Source organism: Poecilia reticulata, linkage group LG16 (genome assembly GCF_000633615.1).
Source record: "Poecilia reticulata strain Guanapo linkage group LG16, Guppy_female_1.0+MT, whole genome shotgun sequence".
In the NCBI taxonomy this organism is placed as follows: Eukaryota; Metazoa; Chordata; class Actinopteri; order Cyprinodontiformes; family Poeciliidae; genus Poecilia; species Poecilia reticulata.
In genome coordinates, this window is record NC_024346.1 from 16,574,151 (window position 1) to 16,590,519 (window position 16,369).

Sequence of the window (16,369 nt, forward strand, 5' to 3'; positions counted from 1 at the left end):
ACACACACACACACACACACACACACACACACACACACACACACACACACACACACACACACACACACACACACACACACACACACACCTGGCCGGTAGAGATGGAAGCCCCTTTGAGGCGAGCGCGGATGAGTCCGGACCGCTGCTCCATCCTCACCACTCTGACAGGCACTTCTAACTTTCTGACGTACTGCTCCAGCGGCCGTTTCAGAAAATCTAACACAAACACACCGAATACAGAAAATATGCAAACATGAAACAAACTCCTAAGCATTTGGATTACAAGCTGAGCTCTTTGTAGCACCAGAGATCAAAGGAAACTATGTGATTATGTTATGTGCTGCTGGTGTGTGTGTGTGTCTTGGCATGGATGTCTACAACCCTTCTACCTGCACAAACACTCCCCCCTCGTTCCACAGCATTCAACTCGAGGTCTCATAAGGTGCATCGTTGCTATGGTTGCAGCTGGGGTGGTGGGGTGGGGGGGAATGGTGGGTTATAACAGTGTAATCCCTGTGGCTGGCAAATTAAAGACCTAATCTCCCCCAAACAGGGATTACCAGCATGGCCCAGTGAGGGTTGGCACACACAGCCCTACGCAGACATGTAAATGTTGACTAGTTACACAAACACACACTTCAGAAAGCATGTACAGTAAAGCTAAATAAAAATAGGCTAAGCCTGAAACAGGAGACACTGTAGGAATCATCTGCAGTGTGGGTATGAGTTTACCTCTCTCGCTGGCATCGTCCACCAGGACAATCTCCTCCAGCAGTGTGTGCGGAGACCGATCAATAACCGAGTGGACGGTTCGCAGCAGTGTACTCCAAGCTTCATTGTGAAATACGATCACCACGCTGGTGCGAGGAAGATTATCGGGGTATAGCTTGTTCTTGCACCTTTGAAGGGTGAATTAAACAAAAAGAAGAGAATTTGTAAATCAACTGAACTGTTTTTTTTTTTACTGCGGCAATAATTATCAGGTACTTCAGAGATCTGAACAGGAAAAACTGGTCAGGAGAACTTCAACAATCCAGCCTCCCACGAGAGCAGAAATGAAAGATGGTCTGCGCCGCAGCTCAGCTTACTCGTATGAAGACGTCATTAAACCAATCAGAGCGTCTTCGGGTCCTGACCCTGTTAAAAGTTTATTCCCATCAAAGAAAACTAGAGATGAATAATGAGGTGGAAGCTAAACAGATATTCCCAACACCGGAGAGTGATGCAGGACAGATTGCAAGTCTGCAGGATGGCAGTTGATTAATGTTCCTAATTAGATCTCGTGTCATTATCATCGCAGAGAGGAGCTCACAGTTCTCCTTCTATGAGAGGGAAAATAATGAAATACCTACGAGAGAACAAGAAACGGATCAAACTGAGGAAAAAAAAAAAAAAAAATCTGGGAAAGTTTCAGTCAGAAGGTTACATCCGCCTATCATGAGGACAAATGTCCTTAATAGCAGACAATGAATGATGCTTATAAAGCGTTTTTTCCCCCCAAAAGTGGAACAATTACACTGCAAAGACGATTAATACATTTTTAATAGCTGTGGCTACAATGTAGCTTAGCAGCATCAGTGTGCCGCATTGATGCACACTGATGTTTAGAGTTGTCTTTGATTCATATCAACTGGAAGATAGATCAATATGTTTGATGGGTATTTGCTTGAAAATTTGATGATGGCTTTGAGAGAATGTTTATTAATGTTTCATAATTGGTTACTGTATCATGTTTCTTGTTGCTGAAATGTGCTACACAAATAAACTTAACCTGACTCATGCATCCTAGATGGATTTTAAATACATTTGAATCGAGTGCTTTAGGAAGGTTTAATGTTAGCCCGACTCATCCATTCCAAAACCAGTTTTGATTTGTGCTTGCAGATAATTGCTGAATGGAAAAACCAAACTGAGACCAAGCACTGACCGCCTGAGCCACAGGTTGCCCTTAATAACTTGGGCTAAAGTTCCAACTTAAAACAAATGCAAGTTTTAGCAGTTTCCTTAAAGCTTTACAGCTTTTTCCATATAAATTAACATCCCTTAGAAGATAACATATCTATCCTCTTTTTGTAAAAGTTTTGTTTTTCTTTATTTAAAAACCTTCAAGCATAAATAACATGGTGGATCTATAACATATTATTCTGTTGTAGGTATTTGTCAAATTGACTTTTTTTTTTTAAAAAAAAGGTTATGCAACATTTGCTGCTCTAGATGAGTTGTACTTATCTTGACTGAAGGGAAGAAATGTTTGTTGAGGTTGCAGACCACTGATCTAACCTCACGCTGTCATTCTTGAATAAAAATAAACTCTATGTCACCGACATCATCACGTAATATCTTCTGGAGAAGAGTTGCAAGATCCAAGGTGCACACTGAATTATTCGGCCATAACAGCAAAAAGTAAATCTGAATTATTTCAATCAAATATTCTTGCTCATGACTAGTGAGTGAAATCCGGTATATCTATAGAAATATCTGTTAACAGTATTCTCTGGGGAGCATTTTGAAGCCAAACACTGACACTAGTCAGTAACATTGTTTAAAGGCTATAAAGTTCTCATAAAACAACTGAGTGAATGTCCTTTGGTTGCTCATGTTTAGGTGTTTCCTGAGGGGAGGCCTAACTTCCTGCCTAGTTTTTGTTTTGAGTCCAAAGAAAAATACACTAGAGGGGCTTAAAAACAAAGACTGGATTTCACCGACAACAAAAGATATATTTCAGCCTTAACCCTGGGATTTTTTATTGGTTCTTATTAGAAGTGTAGATATACCGTTTAGAATAGCTCCAAAACAGGCAACATGCACCGATAAATAACAATGACATTAATGCGTATAAGCCTCATTGTCTGAATTCATTTGTTTATAAAAAACTTGGTGAATACTAAAACAATCTAATTAGTACAAGTATCAACTGTTAATAATGCTAATACTCTTCCTCACTTTAATCCTTCGCCTGTTTTACATCCTCTCTCCGGTGGACCTGGTATGTCAACAATGAATTTCACCATAATCATTTTTCCAATCGCCCTCGACCGCATTTCTGGGAATATTTAAAGAGTTTTAAGGTAAATTCTAAATTTTGAGGCAGTAACATTAGACTGCTAGATATTAATATCCAAACATTGCTTGGAGGTTTTGCCTCATCAGCTATTCTGGCCCTGCTGGCAAACATGCGCTTTAATTGAGTCAACAATACTCTGCAAAAAGCCAGCAGTGTAGTCGTGGGATCTATTAAAAGACAGAAAGAGAAGAATGAAATTAGAATATATTTTAAAAAGACAAAAAGGGTCAAGAGTCCAGGACTGGGAACAGCCCTCATTGCTTCAGATCAAATATGTTGTTTGCAGAAAACATGGGATTGACAGATTCTGAACAGGATTTCTAGTAAGTTGAACTTACATTTTGTTTTTCTTCTAAAAGTTAAAAACTAAATATAATAAAATGCGTTATCTTTAAAAGAAGTTGAACTGGATTCTGGTTGTACTTGAAAATCCTTAAAAGTGGTTCTATCACACAAAGTTAATTCAAATTCAGTTCTACCAGAGGACAAGCAAAGGCATCTGAGAAACACAGTTTGGGTCTCAGTTCTCTGAGCAGCGGGAGCGCAGAGATGGAGGCACAGAACCCAGGTGAAACTGTTGTTTTTCCTTGATATGCTGAACTCAGTAATAATAAGCAGCCCTCCCCCACCAACGAGATGTAGAGATGCATTGTTTTCAAATGATCTCCATTTAGCAGCAACTTTACCAAATTACGGTACATTGACAATGATAACCATTGTTTATGGTAGTTAATAAGGGTACAAGAAAAACAGAAGTCATGCAAAAACAAAAGTTATGCTAGCAAGTTTAACATACCTTCTGTTTCAGCAGCAACTTCTGTTGTGGCTTTTTCAATTTTATTGACCTTTCTAGGACACCATACAATCAAATAGGTTACACAAACTGCGACATGAAGGCAGACACCTGGGCGCTGCAGAGGACGGAGGGAGAGCTGAAAGTACGGGTATAGACTATGGGAAAATCAAGAGATGAAAATATCATTAATGTTATGAAAATGATATCGGTTGCAATAAATCCACATTTTCCTCTCGCCTCCTTTCCCTATCTGGCATTTTAATGCCACCATCTGCCTCTATGACCTTTAGCATCGATGTCATCTCCTTAGACTTGACACTTGGAAGATAACACCCAACATATATTGCATTTCAGACAATCGTTTGAGATATGAAGACCGATATTGTTCTAACAATAAACTTGAGACACACTGTGCATCCATACAGCCGAAAGGGTCATCGGTGTGTTTCCACCCTCTGTCCGTGAACGGAGGAATGATGCATGCTCTCTGATATGCAACCGTCTATATGTTACTTTGTCAAATCTCTATACGCAGCTCATTCATCAGCAGACGGCAGAAGTGATACCACCCCAGTGGCTTCCATCCACTGACAAATTCAGCTCTTTCAACAGCCGAATGGAATATGATCTCCCTTCCTCCATCTTCATAACTCCCCCTCCTCCTTGTGATCATCCCGGGCGCTGAAGTGCTTCCTCTGCCTGTGCTGCTGATTATGACAGAAGGAATGTAACAGCAACAGAGAGGAGGTCAAGAGTATACTTATTCTGCAGCTGCCTCAGGAGAATGTTAAATAAGACAAAAATTCTCAGCCGTTGCTGCGCGCATGAGTGTGTGCGCCCTAATATTCTCCAACGGAGAGAGGCTGATGAGTGTAGTAGATGATTCATAGCAGAACAGGGGAGTGTTGGGGCCTTTCAGCCTTCCTCCAGCCGATAAAGATGTTTTTTGTTTGCATGTTTCTTTCACACGTGAGGCCCACTCATTTATCACAGTTTTATTTGTGAATCGGCAAAAAAGGTGACATAACATGCCGAGGATTTAGAACAACAAATCCTTGCTGGGTGTGATGCACATCCGAACAGGCAGGGTGACAGAAAATTGGCTGCAGAGACGCAGAGACGCAGGGTAATGAGTTGAGGGTTGTTCCTCCAACCAGAGGATTGTGGGAATATTTGGGATGGGCGTGCAAACTGGTTTTAATTAGGCAGGATTGCTCTTGCACCGTTACACACCCCAATATGTCCACGACACTGAAATCAGTGTGAATAAAAGGGAAAGTTCTCCAAAAGGTGTGGTCATGGAAAGTGTTTTTCCTAAACTGGAGATCCACCCAGACACACTCCATCGAGATGGACTGGGCTCTGTAAAATGCTCATTTTAACGTTTGAGTGGCATCGATGTGAAGCTTCTTCACTGCTATGGTTTAATTTCCACTTATTTTCAGTAAACAAGCTGATCCACAAGGGTACACACAGACACACCCACACACATACATCCATAAATAATATGCACCAATATATGCATGCTTATACACAGCTAGGTGCACATTCCTTCTCTTGATATTGACTCCGTCTTATCTCCTAATTGGAAAAGTAGATAGACGAAAGGAAAGAAGAGTGGAAACACACCTGGTAATCAGCTCTCACTCAAAGACTGAAACCCATTTCATGGATCAATGTCCTCTGTCTTTCCCGTCTGCTCTGGTATGCGCATGCCTCTGCCTGACAGTCATATATGTCTCTCTCTCTCTCTTGCTCTGCAAAGCCCAATTACTGACCTATGTATGTTCCTCTGCACAATCAAAAAGAGACTGAAGGGAAAAGGAGAGGCGAGTTGTAACCGACTGCCAGAACCAAGCGTGACGTTTCTTTCATGACTCTGTCTGGACACATGCTGCTCTGCTGAATCTTGCAAAAGACAGAATGACCTGCAGCAAACAGGAACTAATGCAAACTTTGCATATGTAGCTACATTTATGGGCTTGAGTATTATATTAGTTTCCCTGGAAATTAATTATTATTATGTCATTCATCAGGTAATGAGGCATTTCCCTTAAAAGCCATGCAGACAAAACCTTCCTGTTCACTGGGGAACCTGTGGAGGACAAAGTGTTACTGCACTTCTGTGGGATGTTTTGTAGCAACAACACACAAGCCCGGACTTCCCTCTCCTGGTATCTCATCTGGTTTTACCATCTTCATTTTTGTGCACGCTCCAATTTCTACCTGATTTTTTCTTTTTTTTTTTTTTGCTTCAGGCATTTTAATCCAACAACAGCGACTTAAAACCGACACGGTGCCATTAACAGCATAAAGGCAAGAGGTAGCAAAATGAGAGTATTAGACCAAAAAGTTTGGACTGAATCAAAAAACATAACAAATAAAAATGAATTGCGTGGAAAATACTAAATTACGTGGAATCCAGGTGCGACTTAATTAGTCGGTGTTATCTGTGACTGTCCATGTGTTTTGCTTTGTTGTTTTTACAGTGATCTTCACAGAGAACGTGACATCACATCAGCTGCTGCAGCTTCCTGTTTGTCTGATGCGACTGAGAGGCTCAGCTCTCAGTCAAACTGCTTCACATCAGCAGACGCTCTGCGGACTCCAGCAGCGTCGGCCGAGTCAGACAGTCGCTAAGAAATAAATGATAAATGTCTTAGATGCCGTTGTTAGAACATTATAAAATATTGAGCTCATATCTTGCTCAGTTGAGGGAAGGACTGTGTCTATGCTTTGAGATGAAACACATACTGTTCATGCTACTGTTAAAATTGACTAAACATGTCTATTCATGACTGGCATAATCTTTGTGAAGATGTACAAAAATAGGAGTTAAATTAATCACCTTAAATTTGGGTTGTTTAGTGTTGAGATGTTTCACGTTAACTGATTAAATATGCTATCGGTGAAAGAATGAGTCAATTCTGTAAAACACACAATTTTTAAACAAATGGAAAATAGAAATAAGGAAGAAAAAAATCTATTTGTAAAGACAGAAATGACATGTGACCATTGATGTTCTCTGCTCTAGGCACAGACTGGTACTTGAGACACCTGCATGGTGCGAAAACCACATTAAATATCAAAATTATCAATAAAAATTACACTAAAGACCACACTAATTGTGACTAATCAACTTTTTCCTCACTGTTTTTTTTCCCATCATCATGTTGAGCCCAAATATTTTGCCTAAATGTGATCACTGTCAACGATGTGTTCAACAAAATCTCCAAGTTAACGTACCATTCAGATGAACCAGGTGAACAAAACAGATATTTGCCTGAAAACACTGTCTTTGTTTTTAATATGCATAATTACTGATGGCTTATATCAGACAGGCTGGAAAAATGCAGCTTGAATCAAAATGCAAGAATTTAAGAGCAGCTTATGAGCAACATATGATCTGCTTGAGTCCTAATATGTTCAAAAGGACTGAGCAGTGTAAGCACACAATTACCAAGTTTCATTAAACCTGACAATTCGTGGACATGTCTTTATTACCATGGTGATATTTTATTAACCTGCTGCCCTTCACATTTCATAATCGACTCAGTGGTTTGTGTGCGTGTTCCCTTTTTGTTTTTGCAATGTAACCTTGGGCACCGTCTGATAACAACTTCCAGTGAAACGCCACCGCATGTGACCCGTTTCTGAAAGCCAGCTCACCCCTCCAGACGAACATCAGGCAGTGAGCGGTTGAGCGCGATCATCTCAGAGGCCATGAGGTTGAACTGGTTGATCTTGAACATTTCCTTCATTTTCTCCTGGTTCTCTTTAGGGATCACCACCGGCTTCCCGCCTTCACCAGGCCCGTCCCGCGGTCTGGACAGGCCATCTACGATTCACAATCAAACAGATTTGATTTTTTAGAAATACCATTATATCACGCAGACCGTCAAAGAGTAAATGTGGGTTTAAGCACCTACCATCTCTCCCGGGCAGTCCTCTCTCCTTTTTGTCATCGCACTTGTTGCACTCGCTGAAGTAGAGCAGAATGAACATGTCCAGCATCACCCAGACCAGAGAGGTGGCTAAAACCACCTTACAGTAGGCAAACTTTCGCATCCTAAAAATGAAAGGACAAAGAATTGAAAAACATGATGGGGGGAAGATTTATTTTACTTAAACCACATTTTCTGTTTATGCCTGCTCTTTAAATGTAACTTGCAAAAAATGTATATCTGTCCCAATTACTGAGTTGATTCAAACATGCCTTAGAGGGTTGATGTTTATTGTGAAAGCGATGGTGGAGCAGAAATGGAAGCAGGAATGTATCCATCTGCATAAATCTCACTTTCTCTGCAGAGTGAGTTGTTGAGAATCCAAAGTATGGAGGTGGACTTATGGTGCCCGCCTTCATAAACCCAACAATGAAAAGTCAGCAACAGCCAAATAAAAAAAATCCCAACAACCAATTCTATAAAAGACAGACAAAAAAAACACGGCAAACCGAACAGACGCTGCAGAGCTGGGCTGACTCCTTTACAACAGTGAGAACATTGACATATCAGCTGGCACATCAGGTTTAAACAGTCATTACTAATTTTCTAACATTCTGCACTCATCGCAGCGTTGATTATTACAGTACTATAATGTTTACCGCGGAGTCGTGTTTCTCTCCGAGTCTGCAGTCAGGGCACAGTGGGGAGGATTGCTGTTTGTTTTAACGAGGTTGCTGGGAATATTACAGAGAGCTTTGATTACTGGAAGGTAAATATAAACCCTAAAGCGTACGTACATGATTGTGTACTGATGAGGAGTGATTTTTAAGACTTATAGAGTCTATTTACATTAAAAAAAAAAAACTTGACTTAGAAAGTTTACTTGAATACAAGTTTGAACTGTTGATCAGCATCCTTTTAGATTTTAATGTGAATAAAATAATAACCTCTGTCTACATCCTGGATGGTAAATGTATTTTGGTCCATAGTTCAGAGCTATTTATTCCTGATTTATTCAGAAAACCTCATGGGCTCCAAAAAGAACGAGCTCTGCTGCAAAACGACACGAATGGCGACACTGATTGGTGGAATCAGCCAGATATGATAGGAGTCCATAGCACAAAACAGAATGGGTCTCCATAAACCTGCCAAAAGAGATCTATGAGATGCACACACATAATAATTTCCCCTTTAGTATGTTGTAGGCTGAGTTGTCTGGATTATTTCAGAAAGAAAAAGACATTTAATCTGAGATGATGCTTTTCATGTTTTGCCTAAAGAGGCTAGAATGATTTTGTTTCCATATTGCAGGGGTGAAGCAATCCATTAATAATACATGGATTGTATTATTAATGGATAATACAATCCATTAATTGTATGGATTAATGGATTGTATTCAGAAAACGATCAGAAAACTCTGGTTTTCTGATCGTCCATGAAACGCAGCTTCTCAGCCATTTTGCTGCCGAAGAAAGAACAAGGCAGTGGAAATAAATTTCAGCCACCGAGAGTCCAGGCAGTTTCTTTAGAGACTTGTTTTTGCTACATGCAAGGAAATGAGGATATCATATTTTTTCTGTGACTTAAAGTCCAGAAAATATGGCACAGCACCTTTTCTGTTCATACAAATGCCACAGTGAATGCTGGGTGCCTCATGTGTTCAAACTGGACACTGTAAAGTTGTGACCTCATTTATTAAAATGGCCACTGAAGAATTTACAGATGTTGTCAATCACTGCTTAAAAGTACAGCTAAACGTAATATTAATGCCAAATTTACCATAAGTGACCCACTGGAGCGAATCAGACAGTTATTCAGATGAGAGTGTAATACTAGTGGATCAGCAGAGCTGTTGGAAATTTTGTGATGATTTCTAAATGTGAAAATATATTATATTGCCCAATTTTCACTTGTGGTGGACCTGTGTCTCTTTCACATGTTATTTTGAAATTTCATCATATTTAAAAAAAAATATTTGCACATTTGTATGATCCTCAGCCCAGTTTTGTGTTTTTTTTTTGGTTTCACTCTCTTTAAATATTTTTTTTTTCCAATATAGAAACATGACAATATTATTAACGGTACAAAATCATGATATGAAAAAATTGCATCATTACACCCCAACTAAACTTTACAATATAATTTGCCTTTTACATTTTTAAAACAAAGATCAAAGGAACATTAACATTTTTATAATACTACGCCTTAGTTTTACCGCAATATTTCTATCTGTTTTTTTCTATCAGCCATGTTTATGGGTCTTGCTTCAAATGCTACATCCTTACAGAGCCTCACACTGAGCGCTGTGCAAAGCAAACCGTTTTGTCCATCAGTCCAGAGCAGAAAAATGAGGCCTTTTTCTGTTTTAAAGGTTAACATCCCCGTAGGCAAAGTGAACACTGACGGCCGCATTACAGAGTGATGCTTTCAAGGTTTCTTAGAAACTTTAGTGTTCAGAAAAGTTGCAAAGCAGAAACTAAAGTGTTTCTATGAACCCGACAGAGTGTACGTCTACCCTTTATACGGCCAACGTACAAAATCGTTGTGTGCTCAGTGCAGTCACACACAGACTCACAGGTAAGCACACACAGCGCAGGGAGAGTGGCTGTGATAGTAATTGCTTTCTTTTGGTGGGCAGTGAAAAGACAAGACAGCCACATTAAAATTCCACTGCTCCTCTTTCCCTCTCTCCACCAGCACCATCTTTGCCTCTTTCTGACTGATTCTCTGCCTCAATGATCCCTCAGGTTGCTGCTGCACAAGCAGAGGGAAGAAAATTAACTTGGCCACAGTTATTTCTCTCATGCCCCTGGGAGGGGGGGGGGGGAGAAAAAAAAGTGTTTGTGCATAGCTAGCTTAGCTTAGCTTAGTTAAGCTTTGCTTAGGCAGCTTGGGAGGGAGGAAAACTGCAGAGCAGCATTTCTAAATTCCGGCTGATGGGATTCTGGTGACACAAAAAGGTGTGCGCAGCAGAAAACTACAGCAAAGACTTAGCTCCTTTGTCCAAGTTTGTTCCTCCTCACAAGCTCGTGGCAGCGAGCGAAACAGATTCAGTGAAATAACAATGCAGCACTCTGACCAATTGTGATGTCAGCCTCAGGGATTTGCTGTTTTTAATTAGATCTCCTCCTTCTACCAGTGGAACACAGTTCAAACAATATCCAGAGAGTAACAATCAATTTATATCACGTATTGATTAGATGATTAAAGCTCCATTGAAGATAAATATTGATCCATATCTCCAAGTTTAAGATACTTCTTTATTTTGAAATAATTTTTTTTCAATGCTGTTTGCCCTTAAGAACTTAGGAAAATAGCCAAATAATTTTGACCATTTGTCATTTTGTGAGTTGATTTTGATTTGTAAATTATTTATGAAGTGAATCAAAATCGTAACATGATGTATGATATTGTCATCCAAACAAATTGATATAATATTAGGTCGTAATAAGCAGGTGATTTACAGCCCACCTTCAGACTAAGAATCAGGCATGTTTAGGTCCACAGATAAACAGATAAACCTCTAAAAGAGGAGAAAGTGGCTTTTTCAATGCACAAACATCAACTAGCCAACAAAAAAATGAATTAAACAGTATAAAACATATCAATCAACACTTAAGTAGCATAGGCTTGACTATTATATAAACATACTGCAGCTAAACAACAAAGTCTTTATTAGCAATCCTTGAAAATGGATTTTATTTACTATTAATCTGATCGTGTTTTGGTTCAAAATCACAATTAAAATTTTTAGCTTACTGCTGAAGTCCACCAGATTTTTATTAACTTTTATTGTAATTTTTAATTGTCCCTGGTGTTACATTCATTAAAAAGAAAGGGCCCACAGCATCACAGATCTTCACCATACCTAAAACTGAGCATGACACGTTTTTCCATATATTTGTGATTGTTTCACCCCATAGATCTTTATTTAAATCTATGACCACCCTCGATGGTACAAAAGTTACAAAAATGGGGCTAATTAAAAAAAAAAAAAAAGAAAAACAAGACACTCTAATAGACTTAAAAGATTTTTAAGTGAATTTATTTCAATCATCTAATAACATGGACGTTTTCCCACTGAGTAAATTTACCCAAACCGAAATGTGATCATTCAAAAGATTCGTTTTCTTAACAGCTTTTAGGAAGACAATGCATTAGTCTGAGTTTGTATGTCACAGAACATGTTAGATTTAAAAATCTTGGCTGAAAGTTTGCAGATTTTGCACCAATTTAAGCCTTATGTGTGAAAAGTACAGGGTCTGCACTAACCATTGTAAATGGCGGTTTAACATAATCATTTAGTCTTTAATTTCACTACGACTGATATTTCCATTTTACTGTAGCTGGGACAGAAACTTTCATTAGAAATAAACACTGCACAAAAGACAGGTGTTATTCTGAGGACAGTATGTACCGACGGTGCGGTATTGGCTCAAAACGATGACAAATTGCCAGGCCAAGGGAATGCTATCAGATCTCCACACTGCTCCTGACCTTGCAGCTTTTCTAAATTTAATGTTTTTGTGTAAGCCACAGAAAAACACAAAAAAGTTTTTCAATCTGGCAGCATCTCCCAGACAATCCCTAAAACACAGAAAACTAGCAGTCTGGCTGCATCTAGAGATGTGTTCAGAGATGTTTTGGGGAAACGGTTCAGAAATCTTCTTGTAGAGCAGCTGCTTGGAAAATCCCCCATTCCTTATAAAAAATATAGGAGTATCAAATTGCTTCGCTCACTGTTACCCTCTAAAAAAAAATACTTCAAATTCCAGGATAATGGAAAGGCTGAAATTCAGTCCTCACCCTCCTATCCTCGTCTGACCGCCGCTGAACATTACTCTCTTCACCTTTCCTGCTAGACAAGGCGAGCACACTCTGCCAAACGTACAGCACTTCTCTTAGAAAACCAATGCTAAAAGCTAGCAATCCATCACAGAGCAACAACTGAATTATTTTGCTCAGAGTTTTTCTTTAAAGACCAGCGAAAAACACCTTTTGAAATCTGCTTTCGATTTGGCCTTGTGAATTTTTTTTCAATTCTCTATTAAAGCACTTCGGGTGCTGTATAAGCAAAGTTTTACTTGCTTACTACATTGTAAATGTGTTTTTCCTGAGTGTTATTTGACCTCATTGAATGGTAAAGAAGTGCTCCAGGAGCGGCAGAGAAGATGTAGATATACATTGAATAAAGTCACACACCTACACACATTCCCACTGCAGCGTCTGCATGCCTCTACGCAGCCTCGATTTGTAATCGTGCATGACAGAGGACACCTCAGGTCTCCTATGTGCTCTAGGCAGCCTCAGGCCTTGTTTCTATGTGTGTGTGTGTGTGTGTGTGTGTGTGGGCGTGTGTGTGCGTGTGTGTGTGCGTGTGCATGTGTGTGTGCTGCATGTGTGAGTGTGTTTCGGTTAAGTTTACGTCGAGTGCCCGTCTCTTTGAAGCTGCTCTTTAAAACAGACTGGCTCCCTCTGTCATTAAACAGACACAGAACTCTCCATCCCTCCGTCACCACATGCTCCCTGATTTATTAACATATCACGTTCCCGCTATCCTTCTCCTCCATCTCCAGGCTGGGCATCTTGTAGGACCTTTCCCAGCCACCATCAACCCCTTCCCTCCCCTCTTCCCTTTTCCTCTCTTGGTGATGTTGTCTTTCAAGAGTGGTTGCCATCACTACTTCCCTACAAGAACAATTTCCCCCTTCACATCCTTCTCCGTGTCGCTTTTCATTTTCCCCTCCTCTTCTCTAAAGGCTTAATCCGCCTTTAGAGATTGCACAACCGCGGTTTCTCACAGGCACTTGGGAAAAACTCAGCAAGAAGAATCGGCGCTTCTCTTGCATCACAATTTATGTCTGAATCTGAGGAGCCTCCCTTTTGAGGACTTTATGTTTATATGATTTAAACAAATGGGGCTGGGGGGGGGGCTTTATGAAGCAAGAATTGCCACAGATTTTTAATGTAGGAATTTATTTTTACAGACTCAGTTTCCCAGTTCTTAGTTCTTTACAAGAATTTAAGTTAGGAAGAAGGGAATGAGGGAGGAATGGAAGAAATGAAACAAAGGAGAAAAGAGAGGAAGGACAAGAAGAAGGAAGAGAGGTAGGCCATTATGAAGGAAAGAAAGAAGGAAAAGACAAGAAAGAAAGGGCTCAAAGGAGTGAAAAAGGAAGAATAGGAGCAAGTAAAGAAGGAAGGACACAGGGGAAGAAAACTGAAGGATAAAAGTGAGAGATGGGAAGGACAAAAGAAAGGAAAAGAGGGATAAAAAGGACAAAATGAAGAGTCAATAAATGAAAGAAATTAAGTAAAGCAAAGTAGAAAAGAAAAGAAAGGGCAGAAAGAAGGACACAGGAAGAAAAGGTCAAACAGACAGAGGTAGAACACAATGATCAAAGCACAGGCAGAAGAAAGGAACGGACAGAACAAAAAATAAAGAAGGGACAACGAATAAAAGAATGAAGAAAATGAGGGAAAAGGAAAGAAAAAAAAGAGGCCATAAATATGGAAGGGAGAAAGCAAGGATAAGGATGTATATTAACAAGCAGGAGAAAACAAAAGAATGAACTGCAGCCGAGACTTTTTGAGAACAGGATTAGAACAAAAATAAACACTTAGTTCCTAGTTTTATTTTAATCCAGACCTGCAAAATTCCAGACTTTTTCAGACTGCGGAGGAACCCTGAAAATTCACATGCTGCTGCTTCTAATTTCTAAGATAAATACAGCTGGCTCACTCACTCGCCATGATGAAAGCTTAGATTGCACTTCACAAACCAAATGCATGTAATTTTAAATCACCTCATTCAAAACTGACGACTATTCCTAAAAAAAAAAAAAAAAAGTGCATCTGTCTGAAGCATCTTCAGCGAATAAGAACCTGCAGTCAGGCTGTTCCCGTCTGCGAGCCGTCCTTGGGTCACACGAGCTTGATAAGCTCAATAGTTTCCAAGACAACAGTGATCTGAGCGCTGATTATCTGAGCAGCGGTAATGTCCCTCAACTGGAGCAGAACAAGGCGCAGGCTAATATTAGGGATGCAAAGCGGAACAAGGTGGCCTTCAGCTCCTTGTCTGTGGCTCCATGCGGAGGAACAGATACACGGCCGCCGACATATGGTGACCCGTCTCAGGTCATTTCATATCAGATCATAACCACGAACCGAGGAACGCAGAAAGGCTTCAGAGGACGAAGAAAAACAACGCCAAGATCGAGGCAGGATGGAGAGGGAGAGAGACGGGATACAGCGGTTCGGCTATGTTTATAATAGTTATGTAGAAGCGCATCTTGGTGTATTTCGGTTATCTGTAATAATTTTGGCTTAAATCCAACAGAAATACAAACTTCCATTTTTCAGAAAATGTGAATATAACATAAGATCAACGCAAAAATTATTTTAAATTAATACAGAACTTTGTTGGTCTTCACAGTCAGAGGATTGATGACTTGGCAACTTGCCAAGTCACAGACTGAAACCGTCCATAAAGAGAGCAGGCCAAAGACGATGGCTGTTCACAGAGCTCTGTTCCCAAACATATTATTAGAAAGTTGATCCGATGGATACATGCTTGTTTACTGCTTACGGCTGTTTTTAATCGCCTCCAATCTAAACACGGCTAAATAAAACAAAAAAGAAAAAAGCTAATCTCATATTCTCACCCAATACTTCAAGGTCCCATTTGTATAATTTAGGAGAACCTTTTCCCAAATTCCTATTTTAGCTACAAATGTTGACACATGGCCACTAAAAAAAAAAAACATACCAATTCAACTCTGCTAGGGCAAAGAGCAGAAACGTTTTTAGAAATAACCAGCTGCGAGTTATTCTGCTGCTTTTACATCGTCAGTCAATAAATCATGAGTTGGATTTTGGGGTCTAGATTTTGCTTCCACCATTAAAAGACGTGGCAGGTGTGTAAAACCAAAGCCAACTGTTCCGAGTCAATACTACTGACAGATTTATTAGCATGATAATGAGTGTTATGGTAATGCGATGCTGTTGGGACACGCATGTTTACTGGAGACCCTAATCAATAATCAATACCAGAGGCAGGGCTCTACTCTGTAAGCGCAGCTGCAATTTATCCTTTGAAGAAATTGTTCGATGAAATATTCAGTGTTGTTTTTCTAAGCATTTTCGATAGGTTACGCTCTGACACGAAAAGGTTTAAGATGCACTTTTCTGCATTTATATAATATTTCACAAAGGCAGACAATGTTTATTTTAATAAAAAAAAATATGATTTTTTTTGTTGTCATATTCTTGTCTTTATTTTGAGAAGAGTCATGGATGCATTAAAAGCTGTATAAAAGGTTAGGGTGACTTGCGGGACTTCTGCAACATTTCTAAAAGTAATAATAAGAAAAAGAAGTGAAATAAATTGACAAGTGAAGTTGTAGATTTGTGGGTTAAATAGTTTTGATCTCTGTTGCAGTGACTCCTGCTTTGCATGCAAAGGCAAAAAAGTGCAAGTAAAGTGTATTTGCCCCTTAGTGCAAGCACATTTTATTCCAATTCTTTACTGCAAGAAGAAAGTACATCCAGCTAACGCAGCTGGAA

The 16,369-nt window shown here is 39.7% G+C and overlaps 1 protein-coding gene across 1 annotated transcript in view; it reads right to left on the bottom strand.

The window, feature by feature from the left end:
- galnt1 (UDP-N-acetyl-alpha-D-galactosamine:polypeptide N-acetylgalactosaminyltransferase 1) overlaps positions 1 to 16,369 on the bottom strand; it is a 58,636-nt gene that overhangs the window by 15,364 nt on the left and 26,903 nt on the right. The window contains exons 3-6 of the mRNA XM_017309341.1: positions 7,790 to 7,929; positions 7,530 to 7,698; positions 733 to 899; positions 89 to 216 (exon numbers count right to left, since the gene is read on the bottom strand). Of these exons, the coding sequence (XP_017164830.1) occupies positions 89 to 216; positions 733 to 899; positions 7,530 to 7,698; positions 7,790 to 7,928 (603 nt within the window). The 5' untranslated portion in view covers position 7,929. The remainder of the gene's footprint in view (positions 1 to 88; positions 217 to 732; positions 900 to 7,529; positions 7,699 to 7,789; positions 7,930 to 16,369) is intronic.